The following is a 21,110-nucleotide window of genomic DNA, read 5'->3' on the forward strand; positions in this document are numbered from 1 at the left end:
GGCAAACTGTGGCATAGTGGTGTAGTTCCCAGCCAACAAGGTAGTTTGCATCACCCACCTGCATTAGAATTGGAGCTGGTAGGGGGGTTCTGCTTCCTCTTGAGCTATACTGACTTCAGTTAAAGATTGGAAGAGCCATACTAAAATGTTAGCAAGTAAAGATCATTAAACAGTAGCAGTAAGAGCAGTAAAAAGCCTGAACTTGAGAAACGGAGGAAATCAAAGCGATTTAGCAAAGACATCAGTCAGGATCCTCAAAATTTGGTGAAGGGTCATCAAATATTTGCAAGCTGCTTTTCAGGATGAAGAATTTAGGCAATCTCCTCCCCACCATTTTTGATGCTAAAAACATGAAGAGCGGTAACAGAAAATAGAAGTTTCAACATGTTCAATCTGAAATCTAGCTAAGGGTTAAAAAGAGCTGAAAAAGTTTATTCTTTTGTCCGAATACTTCAACTGGTTACACTGACATTACAAATACTTTTCTTTTCCTGTGCTGATATTTATAATGCTCATTAAAAAAAGGAAATTGCATCGTTTTTATGAAAAAATTGTCTTTTATTGTGAGAAGTATTAACAAAAGTATTGACAGGAGCTGGCAGAACTCCTCAGACAGGAATGTGGGTACTTCACATCACCTGCGGTGGAGTCATGGCAAAGTCCTGCTGTGTTTGAATTTCGTAGCTGTAGCTGGAGTGGGCCAACCACAGAATTCAGAATTATCCTCCAAATAGGAGGAGTGATCTGACAAATATACAATGCATATAAGCAAGCATAAGATTCTGTTTAGAGGCAGAATCAATCCTTTTCATACGTAGAGAACGAGACATGGATGAGTAGGCAAGAGTGTGACCAAAAGAATATCTGGGCAATTATCCTGCATGCAGGCTGAAGAGCAGAGGACCCAAGCTGCAGTGGGAAACCAGAAATACCTTCTCGATGTCCATTATGGGTTTAAGTTGCTGCAAGGTAAATTTCATGTTCATCAGGGGAAAACAAACAAATGAATAAAAACCAGTACAATGTTCTTTGTATAACACAGAGAATAATGAAACCAACAAATGATTTCCTAGAAAAAAGTCATAACTCTCTTTGGAAGAAGTTAAGAGTAGATCAGAGAAGCATGTGTCCAGGACTTGTAGAAGTTTGTTTGGTCTTGCTTTGACAAAGGGGATTGGAGTAGGTGATTTCTCAAAGTTCATCAGTTTGCTGTTATTTTAGTGCTTTCTTAGAAAATGTGTTTTCAGCCAGCTTAATTGAATATCTCTGGACACCTATCTGATAGCTCTTTTTGGGTTCCATTGCTCAGGCCTTCTCTGAGTACCAGATCCAGCAGATGACAGCCAACTTCGTGGATCAGTTTGGCTTTAACGATGAGGAGTTTGCAGACCAGGATGATAATATAAAGTAAGTTTATAAAACTTCAAGAGGCTTATGTTGAGCATTTAAGCCTCTTTGCATCTAAGCTTTCTTCGTGTGGTTCAGGTTTTAAAATGAAGCTCACTGTACACCTTCTTTGGTTTGAAACAAACAGAAGACTGGTCAATGGCCTGGAAACATCTGACAATTTATTCACAGTTGCTCTTTTTATATATCTTAATAGATATTTATTGATATTTTTTTTTCTGATCTACAATGTCAGTTGTAGATTTAAGGAAAAATACTTATTCATTTTGACGAGTAACACTTTAATAAAACATGCGATTATTACCCAGCCATATCCTAGAATAAATTTAGCTGCACAAAAAGCAAAGCATTAGAGTTAACTCTAGGGAATTATACAGATATTTGCCAGTGGCATTAAGTCTTTATTGAAAGTAGGAGTAAAAGAGTGGTGTTCTGATAAAGTCCACAGAACAATTAGCCATTTTTCACTTATGAATATGGAAATGTTTCTAAGGCAGGAAAAAATAATTGTTAAAAGAAGGAAGATTTGTGGATTTAGTTTTACATGACTTGCTGAATTCAGTGTTTAAAAGTCATGCTACTTTTATAGAAGAACTGCTGTAACACAATTAAAACTGCAACTTGTCTCCTCACCTCAAAAATCCAAGCTAAGAAAGTTATTGGGAGTGCAGTTATCCTGATTGTCCAAACTGGAGAGCTATAACCATTTAGTATTACATTTATTGGCAGAATGGTGCTCCAGGAGGATACCCAGCATGGCATTCAGCTTCTCAGCTTTGCCCATTCACTTTCATCTCGTGCAGTGTTTGTTTCAATCACAAGAAGTATTTGTCCAAGGTGTCAGGGAGGGATTATGTGGTAGTACCTGCTGTACATAATGTCCTGAGGGTTGATACTCATAGGCCAGCAAATGTTGGGGTCTGCTGTGCAAAACCTGCAGGATCCTGGTGTGCTGGAATTCTGACTGAAGCAGGAAGCTTTTAGCACAGGATGCTCTGGGCACACCTTATTGCTCTGTGGCTGCTCCAGATTTGTTTTATTGAGGATTCTTTTGCTGGTCCTGCAAAGACCATATTTTTAGCAATTACTGGGCTCTGTGAAATACCTTAAATGAAATGACAATGTAGAAATAGTTTAGCTGCTACTGAGTTGCTTTCAAGCATGAATCAAAGTAGCTTGTCCTGATGGCCTTCCATTTTTGTTAGCTCTGAGAGTCTGAGGGCATTACAGTCTCAGGAACTCCATCATTGTGTTTGCCAGACAGTTGGAAGCTGTAATTCTAATCTGGAGGAAGGTTTTAGAGCCCATCTTTCCTTTCGGAGCACTGTAGATGTCAAGATGTTCAATGAGTCTTATAAGTTCCAGACTAGAATGAGAGATTTCTTTGAATATGGGTTACTTAGTAATGTACATTAAAAATAAAAAGTCTTACCAGACAACATCAAATATTGAACTTGTGTGTAAGTGGAAAGGAAGGGTTAAATTACATGAATAGCTGCTGAAGGAAACTAATGTACTTACAGAACGTGAAACTGAACAAAGTCTGTAACAGATGTGCTAGACTTCTCTGTATTTGCAATTGGAAAGGAGAATATACTACAGAACTGTTCTGGTGCTGAGCCTTCCGTGAATGGTGCTCTGCGTCATTTGTTTTTCCAGCTGTTGAAAACTTTGATAGTTAACTTTAATATTTTAAGAAGTATTAATCATGCTTCCATGTCCTGGTGATTTGCAGAACAATGGTTTTTACTAATCAGTCTTCTCTAAAGGAAAATAACACTGTCCGAACGTAGAGATAACTAGATGCAGTGGAAAAACATTGCATGGGCCCAAATTGTGGTGGTAGGTTGGAGTTTTTTGACCTGTAGCACCCTCTGCTGTTCTTATAATACACACACAGGTCCAGATCGGAAATTGGGTTATTTAATGATTTTTTTGCTTGATTTTTTTTGACTTTGCTTGTCTTAGTAATGCATCAGAGGTGTTGAGCCACTGTGTACTCTAAGATTCCCTGAGGTTCTTGTAATTATGTTAAAAACAGTCAGGTGTAGTCCTTTGAGGATATTTCTGGATGTATGCCCACCGTGCAGCATTCAGTCCCATCTTTGGGTCTTGCCTCATGCTGAGGAACCTAATGAAATTCTTGGTGAATGTAGTACGGGCATCCGGAGCAGTTGGATGCAGCTCTTTCTGTTTTTAATTAATTATTACTTTAGGTTTTTTTTTTGTTTCTTTTTGTATAAGCTTTGATTCAGCTGGAGCGATTCAGTGAAAAATCTGAAGATGGCCTTTACACTGCATAAGTAATATAAGAGCTGCAAAATAACAGCCAGACATTGCTGTGGTAGCCATGAAAACTCAAAATACCTTATCAGCAAGATAATGCCAAAGGTTCCACTCAGGTATTGAATCAGACCTAGGAGTGAATATCATACATTTTAAAAAAAATATTCAAAAATATGAAGTGTTATTTCATCTCAAGGAAAGGAAACTATTGCATTTAATACAGCAGAGAATATTGAGGGAACAAGCACAGAAGGCAGTGAGTGGTTATATGAAGTGCCTCTGTGGTTAGATGTCTCCTGGACTTGTGCTGGGGCTGGAAAAATGCTGTTTGTTATTCTGTGCTGTCACTGAAGCTTCTTTCCCTTCTTTTTGCAGTGCTCCTTTTGACAGGATTGCAGAGATAAACTTCAATATAGATGCAGATGATGACAGTGTAAGTGGGTATTTGGGGATATTTATTTAACAGGATGAATTCTGGCAAGTTAATTCATGCTTGAATCAGCTGTTGTTATTTTGAAATTGAAATATTCGTTAGGTTGTTTTGGTAAAAGGTGCCCTGGTAGCTGAGTCTAGTTAAGGAACTGTGACATTAAATGCACCCTTGTAGAATTTCCCTATGTTTTATTGCTTTGATGAGGATCCCCAGAAGTAGCACCCTTTACATTGGAGGAATCTTACTTTATCTGCAGTGTTATTCTGTTGTCCCTATTTTCACTTTGATAATCTTTCCATACACCAATCAAGAAAAGATATAAATAGAGAACTGGGTTTCTTATGGGTCTAAATATTGCCATGCTGTATCTTGCCTTTTGTGTTTTATTGACCAAAATCAGTACTTACTGAAGAATCTGAGTAGTGGCTTAAAAGAGGTGATTCGAGGCTCATCTGTCCTGACTGAAGCTTGTTTTAGTCAATACTAAGACTTAGGTTTCCTTGGTTTTAACATACTTTCTTTTTCACTCAAACGGTAGTATGAAGAGTTTTTCTTCCCCCTTCTGGCTGCGATAGGCAGTGCTCTATAGATGCAGAAAGTTTGAGTTCTTCATGAAACTGCCAGCTAAGTCTGCAGCCACCAGTTGTTATTGATAGGCTTATCTTAGCTTGGGTGAGGGTTTTTTTGTTTTGTTTTGGTTTTGGTTTTCCCCTAGTAGACTGTGTGTGTGATGGAATTCTAATACAGCTGTTGATGTGCACTGTGCACCATCTGGAAGACAGCGTTATCCCTTAATTCAGAGATCCCAGAAAGCTCAAATGGGCAGATCATTTGTATATTTAGAGGGAAACCTCACTTTACCAGTGTCTGAAAAACTGCCATTTCCAGACCGGAGGATTATGTGCTTTGAAGGGTGGGTGTGTGTGCATGAGTTAATTATCATCATACTTAGAACTTCCCTGTAATTCTGTCAAGAAGAATGCACTCACTGAAACAAATTGTGTTTCAGTGAGTTCAGTGAGAAACAAATTGTTTCAGTGGATTTTTAGCCCAAGTGGGACAGATTGCATCGCTTTAATCTCTCAGTTCCAAGCTGGTCAGTTTGTGAATCTATTCTTAAGGAAATTCTTTCCAGCCCTCATACTACCGTGACTTTATATCCCTACCACAGTGAGGGATGCAAAGAGATTCATATAATAGAACAGCTATGAAGCAATGTGCAGGAGTTCCTCCTACTTTGGAAGTATTGTAGGGTGAGACTGTTCTGTTCCTTTCTTGATGTATCATGGGCTTGCTGCTTCTGTACCATGCTGTTATTACTCTTGCACATCGGAGCATTGCTTGTTACACAGCTTGGGATGTAAAATCAAATAAGCACCAACACCTTCATGGTACTAGTTGTGTACAAATGCTGGTTTATGGACTTGCTTATAATCTAAGTTCTTGTTTCTGTCTCCAAAGAGTGAGTGGAATTTGATTTCTTTATAATACTGTTTCAGCCCAATGCTTCCCTCTTTGAAGCCTGCTGCAATGAACGAATCCAGCAATTTGATGACAATGAGGAGGAAGAAGATATCTGGGAAGAGAAGGAGATAACCTATGCAACACAAGTTAAATCAAGAACACGGTAAGGTGAAAATGAAAGATCAATTTTTTTTCCAAATGCTATGAAACTGTACATTTCAGTTAAGTATATGCTTAATTGTTTGTTATTTATGTGCTGTGAAACCTTTTTCTGGAATAAAACAGTGCTTTACATGCTACACTTCTGAAAAAAGAGCTGATGACTTGAATGTGAAAAGATAAAATTTGAGGGAATGCTGTGACAGAAGCACCTAATCAGTGATTCCACTGTCAAAGGTTTAAAAAAAATAAAAACTCAGTTTGAAATACTTAGAACCCACTCCTTCCTCATGTTGGGACAATGCTGAAAGCATTGTAAGACTGAGGATAATAGGCAGAATATCCTATTTCAAAATGCCAAATAAAGAAAAATAATGTTTTGCGTAATGAGTGACGTCCCATGGTGCATCTCTGTCACTGCAAATCATTTACAAATGTTAATCCTTTGATATAGTCGGTTACTAAATAAAGTCACGTCTCTAATTGCAAGTCTGAAAATATAATCAAATGAGACAGAAAAAGTGGTCAAGACCTTGATGTCTGTTTGCCTAGCATTAAAAACTGGGTTGTCTTGCTAATACACACAGTTGATACCAAACCAGCATTCCTCTCATTTGCTACTGTTTTGTCTGTTCATATCAGTCTCCAGCCCAAATATGTTGCTGCAGTTTATTTCTGGTTACAGCTCTGCAGATGCATTTCGACAAGCAAAGCCCTTAGGGTCTTCAGTGGAAATATCTAAGAAGTGCCCACTATGAGTTGACAGTTTTTACTTTCTGCCTGGGGCAGGGAGGAAGCAGCTGAAAGATGAACTGAATGATGTCAGGGTTTTTCTAATTCTAAGTTCTGTGATACAGGTTTGGAGCATCTCAGACCTCAGAGAGCTCATCAAAAAGTGATCTTGAGAATGGAGATCATGATGGTAGTGTGGACTCAGAAGAAGAAGAGGAAACAGAACAGCAGGTGCCTCCTTCCTCAGCAAACAGCAACAAGAATAACGTTTCTGAGCAGAAAGATTCAGACTCTTCTGAAGGTAAAGAGTTCAAAACAGCATCATCCCATTTGAAAAATTCCATTTAAAAACCGGGATGAGATCTGTATCATCTCATATGAGATCTGTAATCATCTCTGTGGAATAGCACTTTGCAGACTGCCTAGTTTCAGTGGCTGTTCTGTATTTCCACCTGCATAGGTGAGAAGTGTGAATTTCAGTCTTCATTTTTTGCCTTTAAAACATCAATGAGATTGAGCCATGTCCAGCTTCTCCAGAGTAGCAGTGTGCTGCTTCAGTTACACTAGGACAACCACAAAGGTACAAAAGCAATAATAATACTAGGTGCTTTAGTGTGAAAACTAATGAATAAAGTATTAGTAGAGGAGCATGTCCTCCTTACAATATATTAGGAGAGTTTTGTACAGAGCCTTGCTGAGTATCTCCACAACCCCTGTATCTTCCTTTTCTGCCACATTGCTCTTCTAGTTTCAGTTTGCATGTTGTAAAACCGTTCTTAGTGCCTCATGGAAGACTGTAGGTAGACAGATTTTTCCCATGCCACGATACAAGTGATGCTGTGTAACTTCATGAGGCACACAGTGTTGTCAGCAGAACAAATTCAGCCAACAGAAGTAAAGGGACACAAATGTTTTCCCAGAAGTTCCTTGTTCTCTGCCTGTGGTGCAGTACCTGCTGTTGGTGCAAATCTTTTCTGTTTAAAAAATGTTTATTTTTCTAGATGATATCTTTGTATTAGTAGATATAACCCATTTTTATTCCTGTAATCAGTTTTATACAGCCATTTAGTAGTATCAGATATTTTCCATTTGTATTAGAAAGAAACAGTATAAATGACACAAATGGCAACCCTGTGCCTGATGTACATCAGAGTAGCTACCTGTTCGGAGACTTTGGTTCAAATTTTGGTTCTAATTTTGAGTGAGTGTAGGTTAGAATAATCTCTCCCTCTCTGAGTTTTGTTACATGCAGATCCGTTTGTATGACAGTCTTCTGCAATCTTTTCTTTTTCTTAAGAATAGATAATGAGAAATGCTTATTCAAAAATTATTATCTGTAGGAATAAAATATTCTAATGAATAGTGAGCGGACTAGGATCTTAGAAACAATATTATACTCTTAGTTTTACTCCAGATCACTTTTATGATATTAAATGTTTTAATCCATGTATTACTTCCTTACCTGTAATTCCAGAATTAAACAGTTAGTGATTGAAATGGGTGAAAATCTTGCCACTTAGGTTTTGACAAGAAATGAAGGTACTTGCACAGAGTTTGTTTGAAAAGCACCAGTTCAAATAGTGAAGAAATTCATAAAGTCATTTTTCTTAATTAATGCTTCTCTCTTGTGGATAACATTAATATTTATCAGAAAAGGAATTTGGGAGCTAATTGTCTGTAACCTGTGAGACAGACAGCTTCCTGAAGGTATTGAAGGAGTGCCATTGGGTGGACTCTTTTTTTATTTGTCTCTGGGATCTCGTTGGAGTGATCCAAATCACTTTGGAATGCTTTTAGGATGGCTGAAGATTCTGAAAATTCAGCTGAGTCCCAGTGGGTTGTTTTGTGTGTGCAGGGTCTGGATGGACAGCTGTGTTTGAGCCCGTGAACTCAAAGCCCCCCACCCCCTGTGTTGCCATGGATGTTGGATCAAGTGTATGGGATTCAGCAGCCCCGGAGAACACCGCGCCAGAGGAGAAAGGATGGGCAAAGTTTACAGACTTCCAGCCTTTCTGTTGGTAAAAGAGGCATAAATTCTTTGCATTTCTTTCTAACTTCTGAATAAAAAAATACTGTAAATATGTCTTGATGAAATACAATGATTGTGATCTTTTTTTTTTTTTCTTTCTCCTCCTTCCTTTCCCTTTGCTGCCCCTTTTGTTTTTTCATATTGTGTGAGTATTCTGGCTCAGGGCATTATCTTTCCCTTTGCCTTCGAGTGCTTCTAACTGGTGTTAGCATGCAGTATGATGCAGCAGTGCTGTGTGTGCTGTAACTGCTGCTACACTGGGACTATGAAAACAGTAAATGAAGAAGTTTGTAAAAAGTTCTGAGTATTTATGTAAGAAAAGAGCAGTGCTCTAATTCTAAGCCCTTCTTTCAGGGATACTTAGAAGCACAACCAGGATATCTGTACTTCATTCTCAACATTTTTTTTCCCTTACTTTAGCTCAGAATCAGGTCCACGATGCAGTTCTCCTGTGGACACAGAAAGCAACGATTCAGAGGGAAACCCGAAGCAGAGTCAGGACAAGAACTGTAAGTGAGAATGTTACAAGGCAAAACAAATATATTGTTTAAGCTGTTTGAAATACTGCATGGCATACTGAGTCTACTAGGAAGAGCTTCCCTCCCCTGCTGTCTGCCTTATCTTACTTGACTTGACTCTTTTGTACAGAGATCAGCCTATGAAAACAGTAACTCAGAACCCTGAATATTTTGGGGGATAATACTTTTCAACAAGCAGAAGATGAAGTTTAAGTTAGGAAGAGTTGATGTCACAGAGACAATTCATTTGTAAACTTTTGAAAAACCCTATTTTTAACTGAATACTTGATCATAAAATTACCAAAAAATAAAAGGTTACTGTAAGTTATCTTACAGGTAATTGTGCCAGGTCTGTTGGTTAACTTCAGCCTGATTTCTTTCCTCATCCCTTCTGAGGAAGGAGAAATAAAATTCCTTGTATAACTAAACCAAGGTTTTGTCTGTAGTTAAAACGGAGAGGTGGATAACGCTGGAATGGACAGCACAGTGCACTTCTCTGCTGCGTGCGTTTTCTGGTGTACTCTTCCAGCTGAATTCAAGATTGATTCAGTTCAGCAGAGCTCAGATAGCAGGTGATGACTGCTTTGTGTATGCACATTTTTAAATCTGCCCAGATAGTGCTCATCAGTCAGACACGGTGTGAAATCAAGCTAAGTGAACATCTGATACCAACTTGGGGAAGAAAAACACCTTCTGAGACTGCAGCACTTCTTTTCCTCTTTCCTGAGAGGAAAGTCCTTGCCAGGGTGCTTGTGGAATTCAAACCAGTGAACACTTCAGAAAGAATAGATATCTAAATGTTCCAGTAAGGACTTCTCAGAGCTAAGCTGCAGTCGGCTGGGGTCCCAAGGACTGTCCTAATCCTCCTCTCAGTCATCACCTTTTGCATGCTTTGCAAAGAGTGAAGAAAACAGTCTGCTCTGCAGCGTGTACTAAAATCGGACGTGAGGTGGCAGGACTTTATCGATGGAGAACACTGATCCGTGTTTTCTTCTTTCCTTACAAAAACAATGTTGTGTGCTGTCAGTGCGGGATCTGCACAGAAACCCTTGTCTCAAAACTGGCAGTAGCTGTGAACGCTCTGTTTGCATCCCGGTAGTTGGCGGGGTCGTGCTGCGGAGTGGTTCCTGAGGTGGTGTTGGTTGTGCAACGCGAGCTGTTTGCTTCTCTCAGTCAGCGCTGCCTCGCCCTGCGTTTGGAACGTCTGCGTTACGAGGAAGGCGCCGCTCGTGGCCTCGGACAGCAGCTCCTCCGGCGGCTCGGACAGCGATGAGGAGGACGACAAAGCCGACGTGGTCACGGAAACCATCAGCACAGGCTCAGGCCAGGAGACCATCAAGCTGACCGTGGATGCTAAGAATGAGAAGGCAGTTTTCACCAGGTGCGAAAGGAATCACCTTGGGGTGGGGTAGATCTCTGCTTTTTCCTGTGTTCCCAAAGTCCTGCGTGATGATGGCTTACAGCTTTCTTGTCCCAGGCATTCTGTTCTAATAAAATGCTTAAAACAGGCTCATTTTAAGAAACCTTTGGCTCATTTTAGCCACCAAGCCACGTCACAGAAGCATCTCCCATCTGTCCGTCTCGCTGCCCAGGAAGTTTAGGCCTGGCCTGGTGGCAGGGATGCCAGGTCAGATTGCACAGGGGAGTCACACAAAGCCTCAGATGATGGGGAGTACAAGGTCTGACATGGAACCAGTGTGCTGTTTTGCAGGGAGATCTGAATGCCTCAAGCTGCCATTTTTCTCTCATTCTCAAAGTAGTACACGATAAACAATAAAAGATAAATAGTACAAGGTGTCCCCAAAAGATATGTCAGTTCCTGAGATCAGTTTTTTGGGCAGCAATTTGGTTGGAACTGCATGTGCTCAACTCCAGCCTGCTCTAATGATTTGAGAGTAGAAGTTGCTTTTGCAAAGAGTAGGCACCTAGTTCACCTTGGCATGCCAAGAAATATTACCCAATTTTAATATACGTGTTTGTTTTTTCTTCATATTCCTTACAGATACATAACCTGTGTAACATGCTCTAGGTGACCCTGCCTGGGCAGGGGGGTTGGACTGGATGGTGTCAGGTGGTCCTTTCCAACCTCAGCCCCTCTGTGCTCCTGTGATAGGTTGGGGTTTGATTTAGCTAGCTGCAGTTCCTGTATTTTATGCATATAACTCAGGAACAGATACGTAGTTTTTAAGATGCTGTGGTTATGTGACTTTTTTAGATAGTTAACTCAAGCTGCCTGGTGTGTGTACAGACTCCAGCAAATAGCTGCTGGGAGCTAAAAAGCAGTGGCTCAGCGAGCAAGTGAAATTACAGAACTAAGTAAAATTATGTGAGGAAGTAAACCAAAGGTTTAAGCAACCCTGAATTTAACTTTAATAACTAGACTGTTTTTTAATTTTTGATATCCGCTTCAAATGGCCTTTGACTCTTCATTCTTGAAGTGAGTGAGATTCCAGAGATTGGTTTGCTTACAGTGGTTGCATCTGAAGAGCTATTTGGATAAATGGAGCTAGTTTGTATGCATAAGGATGGCATGGCCAAGCAGACTGGCTTCATGAAAAATGAAAAATGAGAAAAATAAGAATACTGCTTGCTGTGCTAGAAGCAGCCTCTCCTTTTCCAGTTTTCAGTTTTTATTGTATGTAATTAAATCCATTGGCATTTGCGTCTAAAACAAATTCTGTGCTCCAGATGTTTTTCCTCTCTGAATACATGGTGTGTTTGAGTTGTTTTACACATGTAACTATCTGTCTTAATTCTCAGTAGCAGTGTAAATCTTATTTGGCACAGTCTTTCATTTATTGCTTAGCAGGGATAGGGATTTTTTTTTTTTAATTTGGCTAGCTAGCTGTTGTAGGCTGTATCTGCTGTTCCAAGCAGTGCAATTACAAATGTTTTTCTCTCTAAATAAGCGTATGTATCTTGAGTACTGTCAGTAAGTACAAGGCTTCCAGAACCTGCTTGGTTTTGCATGATTGCAGTTCTACAAAAGTAATTCCATTTTGGCAAAGAAAGTAAATACTCGAATAACCACAGACTCCACTTTAAAGGTGTCTGTAGCTTTCCACAACTACAACCACAGCCAAAAACAAAAATAGAAGCTGTGGGAAGACAGAAACCTGTTGCATAGATTGTGATTTCAGCTGCTCCAGATCTGTTTAGTAGATGAGTTTCTTACAGTGTAGGAATTGCTGTATTGACCAGTGACGATAGTAGAAACTTGTGATATCCACAACTCCCCCAAACCAATCTGTCTTCTGCTGGAGCAGGTGCAGGTAAACTCAAATGGCCAGTAGAGAATATACTTATTTCTTACCATGTTCCCTAATGATTCCAAGTAAATTAACTGTACTAAACATTTAAGAATATTCTAGGTTGAATATGTGGTGGCTTTCTAGAAGCAAAATTTCAGTTGTGTTACAGCCTTGTGCTGCCCCACCTCCAGTATTGGATGCGGAGAGTTCTAGGTCCGGATACCTGCTTTGGCTTTGGCGAGTCCTTTTGGTATAAAGTTTCAAATTTGAGCGACTCAATCTGTTTTTAAGCATGTGCTTAAAACATAGTTATTTTTCTTTTCCCCAGAAGTACTCAGCTTGTAACAAAGCACATTCCTGTTCCTGTAGAAACAAGTCTAGAAACAAGTCGTTCTTTTTTTTTTTTTTTTTTTTGCCCCCCCTCTAGTCTTTTCCCAGTACTGAGATCAGTACAGTGAAGATCTTTAATATTCCTTGGAGCTCCCTAAGGTCTCTGCAGTTTCTATGGTCACCAAGGTCATGAAAGCTCCAGATGTTCCAGTACCTGCCTCTAAATGCACTCCATGCTCATGGTGTTATTATTACTTGCTGATGCTTCTCTGCCTGCCCACACCACCCCGAACATGAAACTCCAGATAGTTAATGATTTCTCCTCACATGGCCTGGTAAAAACATCCCTCATGGCAGGTTCTGCTTAAGGTAGCCCGTAAAATGAGTCGTAGCTTAAAAATCACATATAAAGAAGATGTTTCAGATGTAGTTAGCTAACTTCCCAGATCTGATTTACATGGTAGTTTCTTGTGAAAAGTAAGTAGTTTGGTAAAAGTTCTCTCACTAAGGAGCTTCCAGTACTGCTAAATCTCACAATTTGATAGCTTATGGATTTGTGTGTTGGGCTTGAGAAATACGCTTTTTATGGTGTATTGAATCTTCTACTTTTTATATGTTGATCTGAATTTTATGTGGGAAACGTGGTGTTCAGTGACTGTTCCCTTTGAATGAGCCTTCTGAATGTCCCTGCGTATTCACCTGGAAGGAACCCCAGTTGGAGATAAGGTTGCAAAGTTAACTCATTTGTCTGTTTTTTCATCAATCTTTACTGTTTTCTTCCTTTCTTTGCTCTCTTTTGTTTCTGCCTCTCTTGCCGCCTTTCTCTCTTGCTGTGGGTATTGCTCAGAGTATTTAGACCTGCAGTCAGAGGGTATGTATGACGGCGACGTGCTCAGGGTTCCAAACATCCACCTGACAAGTAGTCGCTCCTGTTAGCTACTTACACTGGGCTGGAAAAAAGAGCTGTTGGACCATTGGGAAAGAAAGCTCATCTTTTCACAATCAGATCAAGCAGATCCTAGAAATAATATGCAGAAATAAATAACCGAATCGGAGGTTTTGTGTAGTCCCTTGTGAAAGCATGCGCACAGTCAGCGTATCCGTTAATGAAATGTGCAAATGCAAATGTGGTGTTCACTCGTTCCATGCATCGTGTGTCCTTGAGCTTCTGCCGTTCCACCTGTTTGTGAGCTCTTTCTGCAAATAGGATTTTTTTATTATGGTTTTAAAGGAAAGTTCACGCTCGGTTCAGGATGACCATAAGGAAGCTTTGCTGACTGCTCTTTGCTAACGCACCCACTGCTGGAATCGCTGCCTGCGTTAACTGGGGGCAGGGATAAAGTCTCTTGGGACTTTCTCACACCACCACTAACAAATATTTTTGTTTTACTTGGATGCTGTAATATGCCATGAAATAACACTAGGTATGTTTTCCAATTTTATTTATTTTATTTTATTTTTTAACAGAGTACTTATTTTTTCTGATGTTTGCTTTCTGTTCTAAATTGTGGGTTCTTAATAATTATTTTCAAAAAATCATTCATTTAAATGATGTTTCCCAGCCACTGTTTAGACTAGCAAGACTTTGATGTAATTTCTGGATGAGATCAGAGACAAAAAGAGAAAGTCACTGTGTTATAAGCACATCTCCTAACTGTCTCATTTGAAGAGTATGTCACGGAAAGCATGTAAACTTTCATGTCTAGAAAGGACAGATACCTGATGACAGAAATATCATTCTGACCTCTGAGCAGGAGGTTCAAGAAACACAGCTCAGCATGTACCTCCAATCTCCAGAGACTCCAGGTTTTTCAAGTTACGAGCTGTGAGGTATTTCTAAAATACTTGTTTTATTACAACATGTCCTTATTTTACTTACAATTTTAATCATTTCCAAAGCTTCTGAAAGCTTTCTGCCTCTTGTGCAAGTAGTGGAGTACACACTGCATCTCAGCAGCACTGGCTGCTGGCAGTGCTTTGTGCCAGAAGGACCTGGCAGTGCTCACGCCGTGACCGAGGGGTCGGCGAGGAGCAGCCGGCGCCAGGTCTCTGAGCTGAGGTCTCTGAGCTGCCCGCGCTGCGGGGGCTTCCCCGGGCTGTGGGACCAAGGGGTAGACGAGGCTGGGAAGCTCTGCCCGGTGCTGGCCTGGGCAGCCTCGCACTTCTCCTGGTCCTTGAGCAGCGAGACCTGCGCTGAGTGCAGCAGCAAGTAATGGATGCGAAGCGTATGCAACGTGAGCGGTGCTTTTCTGGGGGAAATGGCTCGCATTTCCCTGTCTGTCTGCTTAACTTTTAGCTGTATGATGTTAATGCAAGCTTTTGCACTTCTTTACGTTTTCAAAAGCTGTCTGAAGTATTTCACTGCTGAGCTGTTCAAATAAGGTTTCTGAGCAGATCCTTAAAAGATGAGCTGCACATTAGAAAAAAATTAAAAAGCACACAGCTTTTGCTGTGTATGGTGATAGTGGGCTTGGGATGTTTGTAACTTTTAATTTCTTTTTCAGTTTATTAACCTTACCTAACTACTCATGCTATTTTTTCTTAAACCTTTTTTGCTTTTTTTTTTTTTTTTAATTGTCCGATATGTTCATTCACTGCCCCCTTCTCCCCACTGCCTCCTCTGCTGGATGGTTTGATAAGCAACCGAAACAAGCAAATTTAGAGGGGAGGCTGGAGCTCCTTCTGAAAAGTGCTGCTTGCTATCTGCTAAAACCAGATGCATTTCTTTTGTGCCAGTATAATATCGACTCTGATTTTGTACATTCCTGAGCTTTGGAGGCAGCCGCTGTAAGTGCCACAGTGGTTTCCTTAGAACCGAGGTGAAAATGAGACAAAACCAGCAATTTCTGCCATTTCTGCAAAATCACGGTAGAAGTCTCCTCTTGTTTCTGATCACATGCAGTTCTGGGATGAAAGCACTAAACGTGGGTTCTGGCAGCAGTGAAAGCCTTACACCCTCCTGCTGGCACAGCTCAGACGCAGCGGCCGGCGCGGGGCTGACGTGCAGCAGAGACAAGCGCCCTCCATTTCCCCAGGCCGAGCGGAGTTACGTTGTCACAGTGGATGTTTTGAGCTCTCCCATTTTGGGATGCGTTTTTCTGTCCTGTGCCTGCTGACTGCCCACCCTGCATGCCGTGCCGATCTGCCCTTGCCACGACGAGCATGATAAAGCGGCGCGAGAAGTGGGTGCCTTGCTTCTGTCTCACGTCTCTGCCTAGCTGGGAAGAGCTGCTGGAATGCTTTGAAAAGAGGATTAGGAGAAACGAGCATGCTGGGGAAGATTGGGCATGGAGCATGCCTCCAGCTTTTCTATAACATTGGCTGCATATCGGTGTATTTTTATTCTGAGAGTGGAAGTGGCGCAACTAATCCAAGGTCCCACTGCACCACGTTTTCAATCAGAGGTGAACGTTTAGTGCCAGAATTGGCATAGGTGGGATCTTGATGCCGACATGTATTGGCCTTTCTAATGTAAGCTTGCATGTACGTTTGGCATTCGGACCTCCTGTGTTGGGTGACCCCGTGTAATCCTCACCCAGCACCCACCTGGCAGCCCGCGGGGCAGCGCGCGTGGCCTGGGGCTGCTGCACCTCTTACGTTGTCTTCTGGTCGGTTGTTGCAGAGTCTGGCTTTTAAGGACTTGCTTGTGGGCTCCGCATGAGACTTGTGTTTAGGTACGCTTTTTATCCAAGTCTTGCTTCTTCGTTCATGGTGCCACTGTTTTTCCTAGTGTGTCTTTACAGCATTTTGTTGTCCATGATACTTACTGACTGTTTACCAAAGAGACTAGAATATACCCAAAGTGTATCCCAGGAGCCACAGTAGTGGGCTTCAGAGGTGGGTAGAACTGAACCCCAGCTGAGGCTGATCCATTCAGTGTCAAATCTTTCCTGAATTACTTAAAGCTCATTTGTGACTACAGCCTGAGTTCTTCACAGGTCCCTTGATAGCGAGATGTAGATCAGTGGGACTTGGCCTCAGGAGAAACTGCATTAGGTGCCATAGCGTGGTAGTACAATTCAGAGCCAGTTTGGCATATCTGAACCCCCAGCAAAGCCAGTACAGCTTAATTTATCTTGCTAGATGCAAGAGGCTCTCAATAAACAGTAGAAAACAGATGGAGAAGTGTGGTTTGCGGTAGTATTGTGGAAATGTTACAAGAAGTGAAACTGGGCAGAAAGAAAAGAGGTGTTCAAAAAATTGCAATGCTAAAATTTACTCCATAAAGCTAATGGAAATCTACAGGTAGAACTGATTTGATATCAGAAGATATCAAGCTCCTGATGTTTTCATCTTCACAAACAGAACAGCATGTTCCTGTGTTTTAATTGGGTGTTAGTTTTGATACAGGATGGTTTTGTGACAACCTCAGTAATTACAAAATGTGAATGTCCTTGTTTAATCCTGTTTTTCTAGGAAGAAATTGCACTGCAAGGAAAACAGTAATGTTGTTAGGCTGAGGAAGCTTTGCATTTGCTGGATTTGGGCACTAAAGCAAAAAATAAACAACCATTCTGTAGCACCTGAGGTCTGCAACGAGGATATAAAATATTTCTTGTAGTACGTGTAATATATTATGTGGTGTAAATGCTGAGAACTCCATGCAATCTATTTGCAATTTTTCTCTAAAAAACAAGTTCGTGTAGTTGAATCTCATTAGCTGAGACAGCTCTGAGTTTTCAGTAGCATGTGAGAAGCAAATCTCTTCAGAGAATTCACACGGGTGCAGGATGAGCAAGTCATAGACCTTGCGCAGGATCGTCCTCGTGGTGCTTCTAGCGGAAGGTGAGAAATTCCCCAGGGGCAGCTGGAAGTCAGGGTTCATCTTCTCAAGCCTCCTGTCTGAAGTAATATGTGTGCATTTGGGAAGTGGCACTGAAAGCCTTCTTGAAGCCATATATAGTACTACTGCAGCTTCCCATGAACTGCCTTGCCTTCTGGTTTGTTGGCTTAAGCACTGAAGCTGTTCACTTCTCCCAGCGGTGAGGCACTACGTGTGTACGTGTGTGTGTGCACAGGTCTTGCACGGACACTAGGGACTTCGGCCAGAAGGGTTTCAGTTGCCTTTCTTGTTTTATATATGTGTGTATCAGTTAACACAAAATAACAGCTTGTCAAGAAGTTGTGTTATAAATACTCCTTTCCTTAAAATCAGGATTGTGATTTATCACATAGTTATTCTAACAAACCAAGGTGCTTGGCAGTACCCATCACCCTGGATTGTGCCTTACGATAGGAACCTGCTGCCTAAGGACAAACCATAGATGATGTGTAAGGTATGAAACACATCAGGTAACCATGAAGAGTGAACGGGAATGATTTAATTGCTTCCCTTTCACTCTCCTTAAAATCCCCTGCCGTGCTCACAGCAGTCTGTGACGTGTCACTCAAGGCTGTCCCCCCCCAAGTGGCCGCAGCTCCCCAGCTTCCAGGTGCTGAAGTGGCTCCAGCAGGAGGTGCTCCTTGCCATACATAGCACATAGTTACCTGCCTGTCCCCGAAATCCCCAGCGCGTTGGTTTGCTGGCTTTCTTCACTTCCCTAGACACCAGGCAACAGTCTACTGCTGCCACACACCTTCTGTCTCTAGACCTCAGCGTTTTCTTCTTCAGGCTCTCCTGTGAAGCCCTGCTGCGTAAAGGCCAAGTGGGGACTGTCCCGTTGAGCGTGGTGTGAGTTCACCCGTGCCCCACTGAGCGAGGCAGGCACAATAATGGTGCTGAGCACTGTGCTTTCTGGGCAGCCAGGTAGGGGCACGCCAGCAGCTTCTGCAGGGCAGCCCAGAGGCAGCAGGAGGAGACGGCTCCGTCTTACCTTATGCAGGCTGTGTCCTAACCCAGGGGTGAGGACGCCCAGACCTAGTAACGCAGGCCGTACCTTCCAGTCTTATTTACTGTAAGGCTGGAGAGTCTGGGCAGTCAGCTTGTGCTCCGGGGGGGAAGCATCTCAGAAAGCATGGCAGTGTTTGCAGAAAGAGAGAGGCCTCTGTTCTAAGTGACCTCCAGACAGCAGTATTTACAAACTCGGTGGTTCATTTGCAGTTTGGCCACAACACGGAGCTTAGCGAGCACAAAGAGAAGTGTCCGAGTGTGCTGGAAAGCCCCGTGGGCACGGCCGTAGGTGGCATTCACAAGTAGTTTGTGCTGAGTGCTTGGCTGCTGTGAAAAACGGCACAGTTGTGGGCAGACTTCAGCTGCTGCTGGGAGATTGCAGGAGAGGCTTGGAGCTGGACAGGACCTCGTTCTTCCTAGAGCAGGGAGAGGTGGAGACCTGGCTGCGGAGCTAACTCAGCAGAGGCTGCGGTAGGTCCGGGCGTTGCTGCTTGTACCTCGTCGTGCTCAGCCTGCCTTGGCCGAGCTTGACAGCAGTTGTGTTTGTTCGCAGGCAGCGTGCTGCCTCTGCCCGGCCCTGCTCCGAGCAGCACGTAGCAGGGGCAGCACGTGGCAGGAGGTTTGCCTCTGGTCACCTGCAAGTGGCCCGCGTGGATGGTGGTGCTGGCAGCAGGGTTATACCCATCAGCTAAAAATAAGCTGGGCAGAGGAATAGAAATGCGAAGTATTTATAGGTACCGGAGTTTATTCTAGGCTAGAATTAGGTATTGTCATTAGCCTCCTGCATGATCCACACAACCCCTTGTTTTTCACCCCATTACTTTGGCCTCTGAGTGTCCTCCTGCGTAGCCTCGCGTGTCCAGCCTTGCTCTTCGTGAGGCTGTTGAGGAAAGATAAATTTCCATCGCCCTGCAGTGGTCAGGTAACCTCGGGACTTCATAAAACTGGAATCCTTGTATCATGGAAATTGTAGTGATTGAATTTAAGAAGTTTATCTTTGAGCAATTTAAATGTCATGAGCTCAAGTTTCTTGTGTGGGAAGTCATTTTCTAATGACATTTCTGGCAACTCGGTTTAATTCTCTGCTGTCTCAACTATCCCCTGCAGTTTCTCTGAAGTGTATTTTTGTACTTGTGGTATTTCCTTTTAAGAGCACATCAGCCCTTTAGGAAGATAAATGTTTTGATCTCATTATTCCGCATTTTTTATGTATTTTTTTTCACGAGCACACAGAAAAGTAGCTACAGAAATAGAGCCTAGGTCTCCGAATCTGGCCTGCCTTACTTCCCAAGCTGAACACGTCCGTACTTTATGTATGCATTCTGTGTTTTGCTGGGAGCTGTGACAGGATTCCAGCCCAGTCATCTGCTGAGGTTTCCTTCCATTTTTGTAGGCATGCCCTCCGAAAGGAGGAGAAATTTTTCTTGACTGGGTTGAAATGGTGTGGAAGATGATTCACAGGCAAAACTTTCCTCTGCCTTAGAAGGCAAAAAATAACAATGTGCACAGAAATCACTTCTCCCGTCAGAAACGTCGGTCTTTTTAATACAAACCTAGATGTTTGGGAGGTTTTGTGCTAGCAGGTTTTTATTTTTTCAGGATTTGAGCTTCTGTTTTTGTTGTAGTGAGACGTCATTGGAAATGTTATTCCTCCAGCGTGAGGATCTGTCATGGTACATGTTACTGAAAGCAAGTTGGTTTGGCTGTGGTTGGCTTCCGAGGGTACCACCCCTGAGCACCCAGTGAGCTTTTTGTCTCCCTCAGCTTTAGGTGCTGTACTTCAGTTTAGGTCCTTTCTAAGTGCACACAGAAATGCCAGTTCCCACTCCGTAAAAGCACACAGATTACAGCAGGACAGGTGCCTGTGCTAGATCAGGAACGTGCTTTGCCAGAATCGGGAGCTCAAAGAGCCAGGGCCTGCAGGATTGCCTGGAGGTGGTGGGTAGCAGAGGGCAGCTCCAGGAAGGGTGAACATCAGTGCTGTTGGTACTCAGAGCCACGGCCAGGTAAGCGGCGTGATGTTGGTTTATTTATCTGTGACCATGATTTTCTGGACCTTCTAAACTTGCAGAGTTGTGGCTGAACGTGCTTCGTGTGTGCATCCTTCCTACTGCTTGTTTTCTGTGTCACTCACAGGAGAGAGCACCAGAGGTAGCTGCAGCGGGTGACAAAGCGTCTTGTTTGCAGGCAGGGGGGATATGTTGGAAACTCTTAGGACCAATTTTGCTGCAGGAGATGAGAATGTCTTTCTTGAGGAGCTACTGTTCCTCCTCCAGTGTACATACAATGCTTTTAATTCCAGTTTATTTTCAGTTCTTACTTTATGAGAGTTGTGTGGCCTGTGCTAGGAGAGGAGGAGGAATATACATTTTTTTCTGTAGGAATTTAAGCCCCATTGATTGGCATTTTAACATGAACTTGACTTCTCCCCACACAGTGATGCAGACTGCATGGTTATTGATAAGCTGGCCATCACGGACATGGGAACGACAAAAGCTTCCAAACCACTGAACAACGTGGCCCAGCACCCGGAGGAACACCAGAACACAGCGGCTGTTGTTACAGCTGTCACGGAAACAGCCACAAAAGACAGGTGAGCTGGCCAAAATTCTCCTTTGCTTGCCTGTGCCAGAGAGTTGATTTTTACTTTGTCACTGATTGAGGTTATTCT

General features: G+C 42.3%; 1 protein-coding gene across 3 annotated transcripts in view; it reads left to right on the top strand.

Annotated features, from left to right (window-relative positions):
* The window catches only part of PPP6R2 (protein phosphatase 6 regulatory subunit 2), a 100,063-nt gene that overhangs the window by 68,547 nt on the left and 10,406 nt on the right, over positions 1-21,110 (top strand). For all 3 annotated transcript variants that reach the window (XR_014319160.1, XM_082780974.1, XM_082780973.1), the window contains 8 exons: positions 1,310-1,407; positions 4,069-4,126; positions 5,626-5,753; positions 6,607-6,782; positions 8,337-8,499; positions 8,931-9,019; positions 10,202-10,409; positions 20,877-21,032. Coding sequence is in view for 2 of the 3 variants with exons in the window: in XM_082780974.1 (XP_082637100.1) it covers positions 1,310-1,407; positions 4,069-4,126; positions 5,626-5,753; positions 6,607-6,782; positions 8,337-8,499; positions 8,931-9,019; positions 10,202-10,409; positions 20,877-21,032 (1,076 nt within the window). In the remaining variant the exon portion in view is untranslated. The remainder of the gene's footprint in view (positions 1-1,309; positions 1,408-4,068; positions 4,127-5,625; positions 5,754-6,606; positions 6,783-8,336; positions 8,500-8,930; positions 9,020-10,201; positions 10,410-20,876; positions 21,033-21,110) is intronic.

This window comes from Aythya marila (genome assembly GCF_965140915.1).
Source record: "Aythya marila genome assembly, chromosome: 1".
Lineage (NCBI taxonomy): Eukaryota > Metazoa > Chordata > Aves > Anseriformes > Anatidae > Aythya > Aythya marila.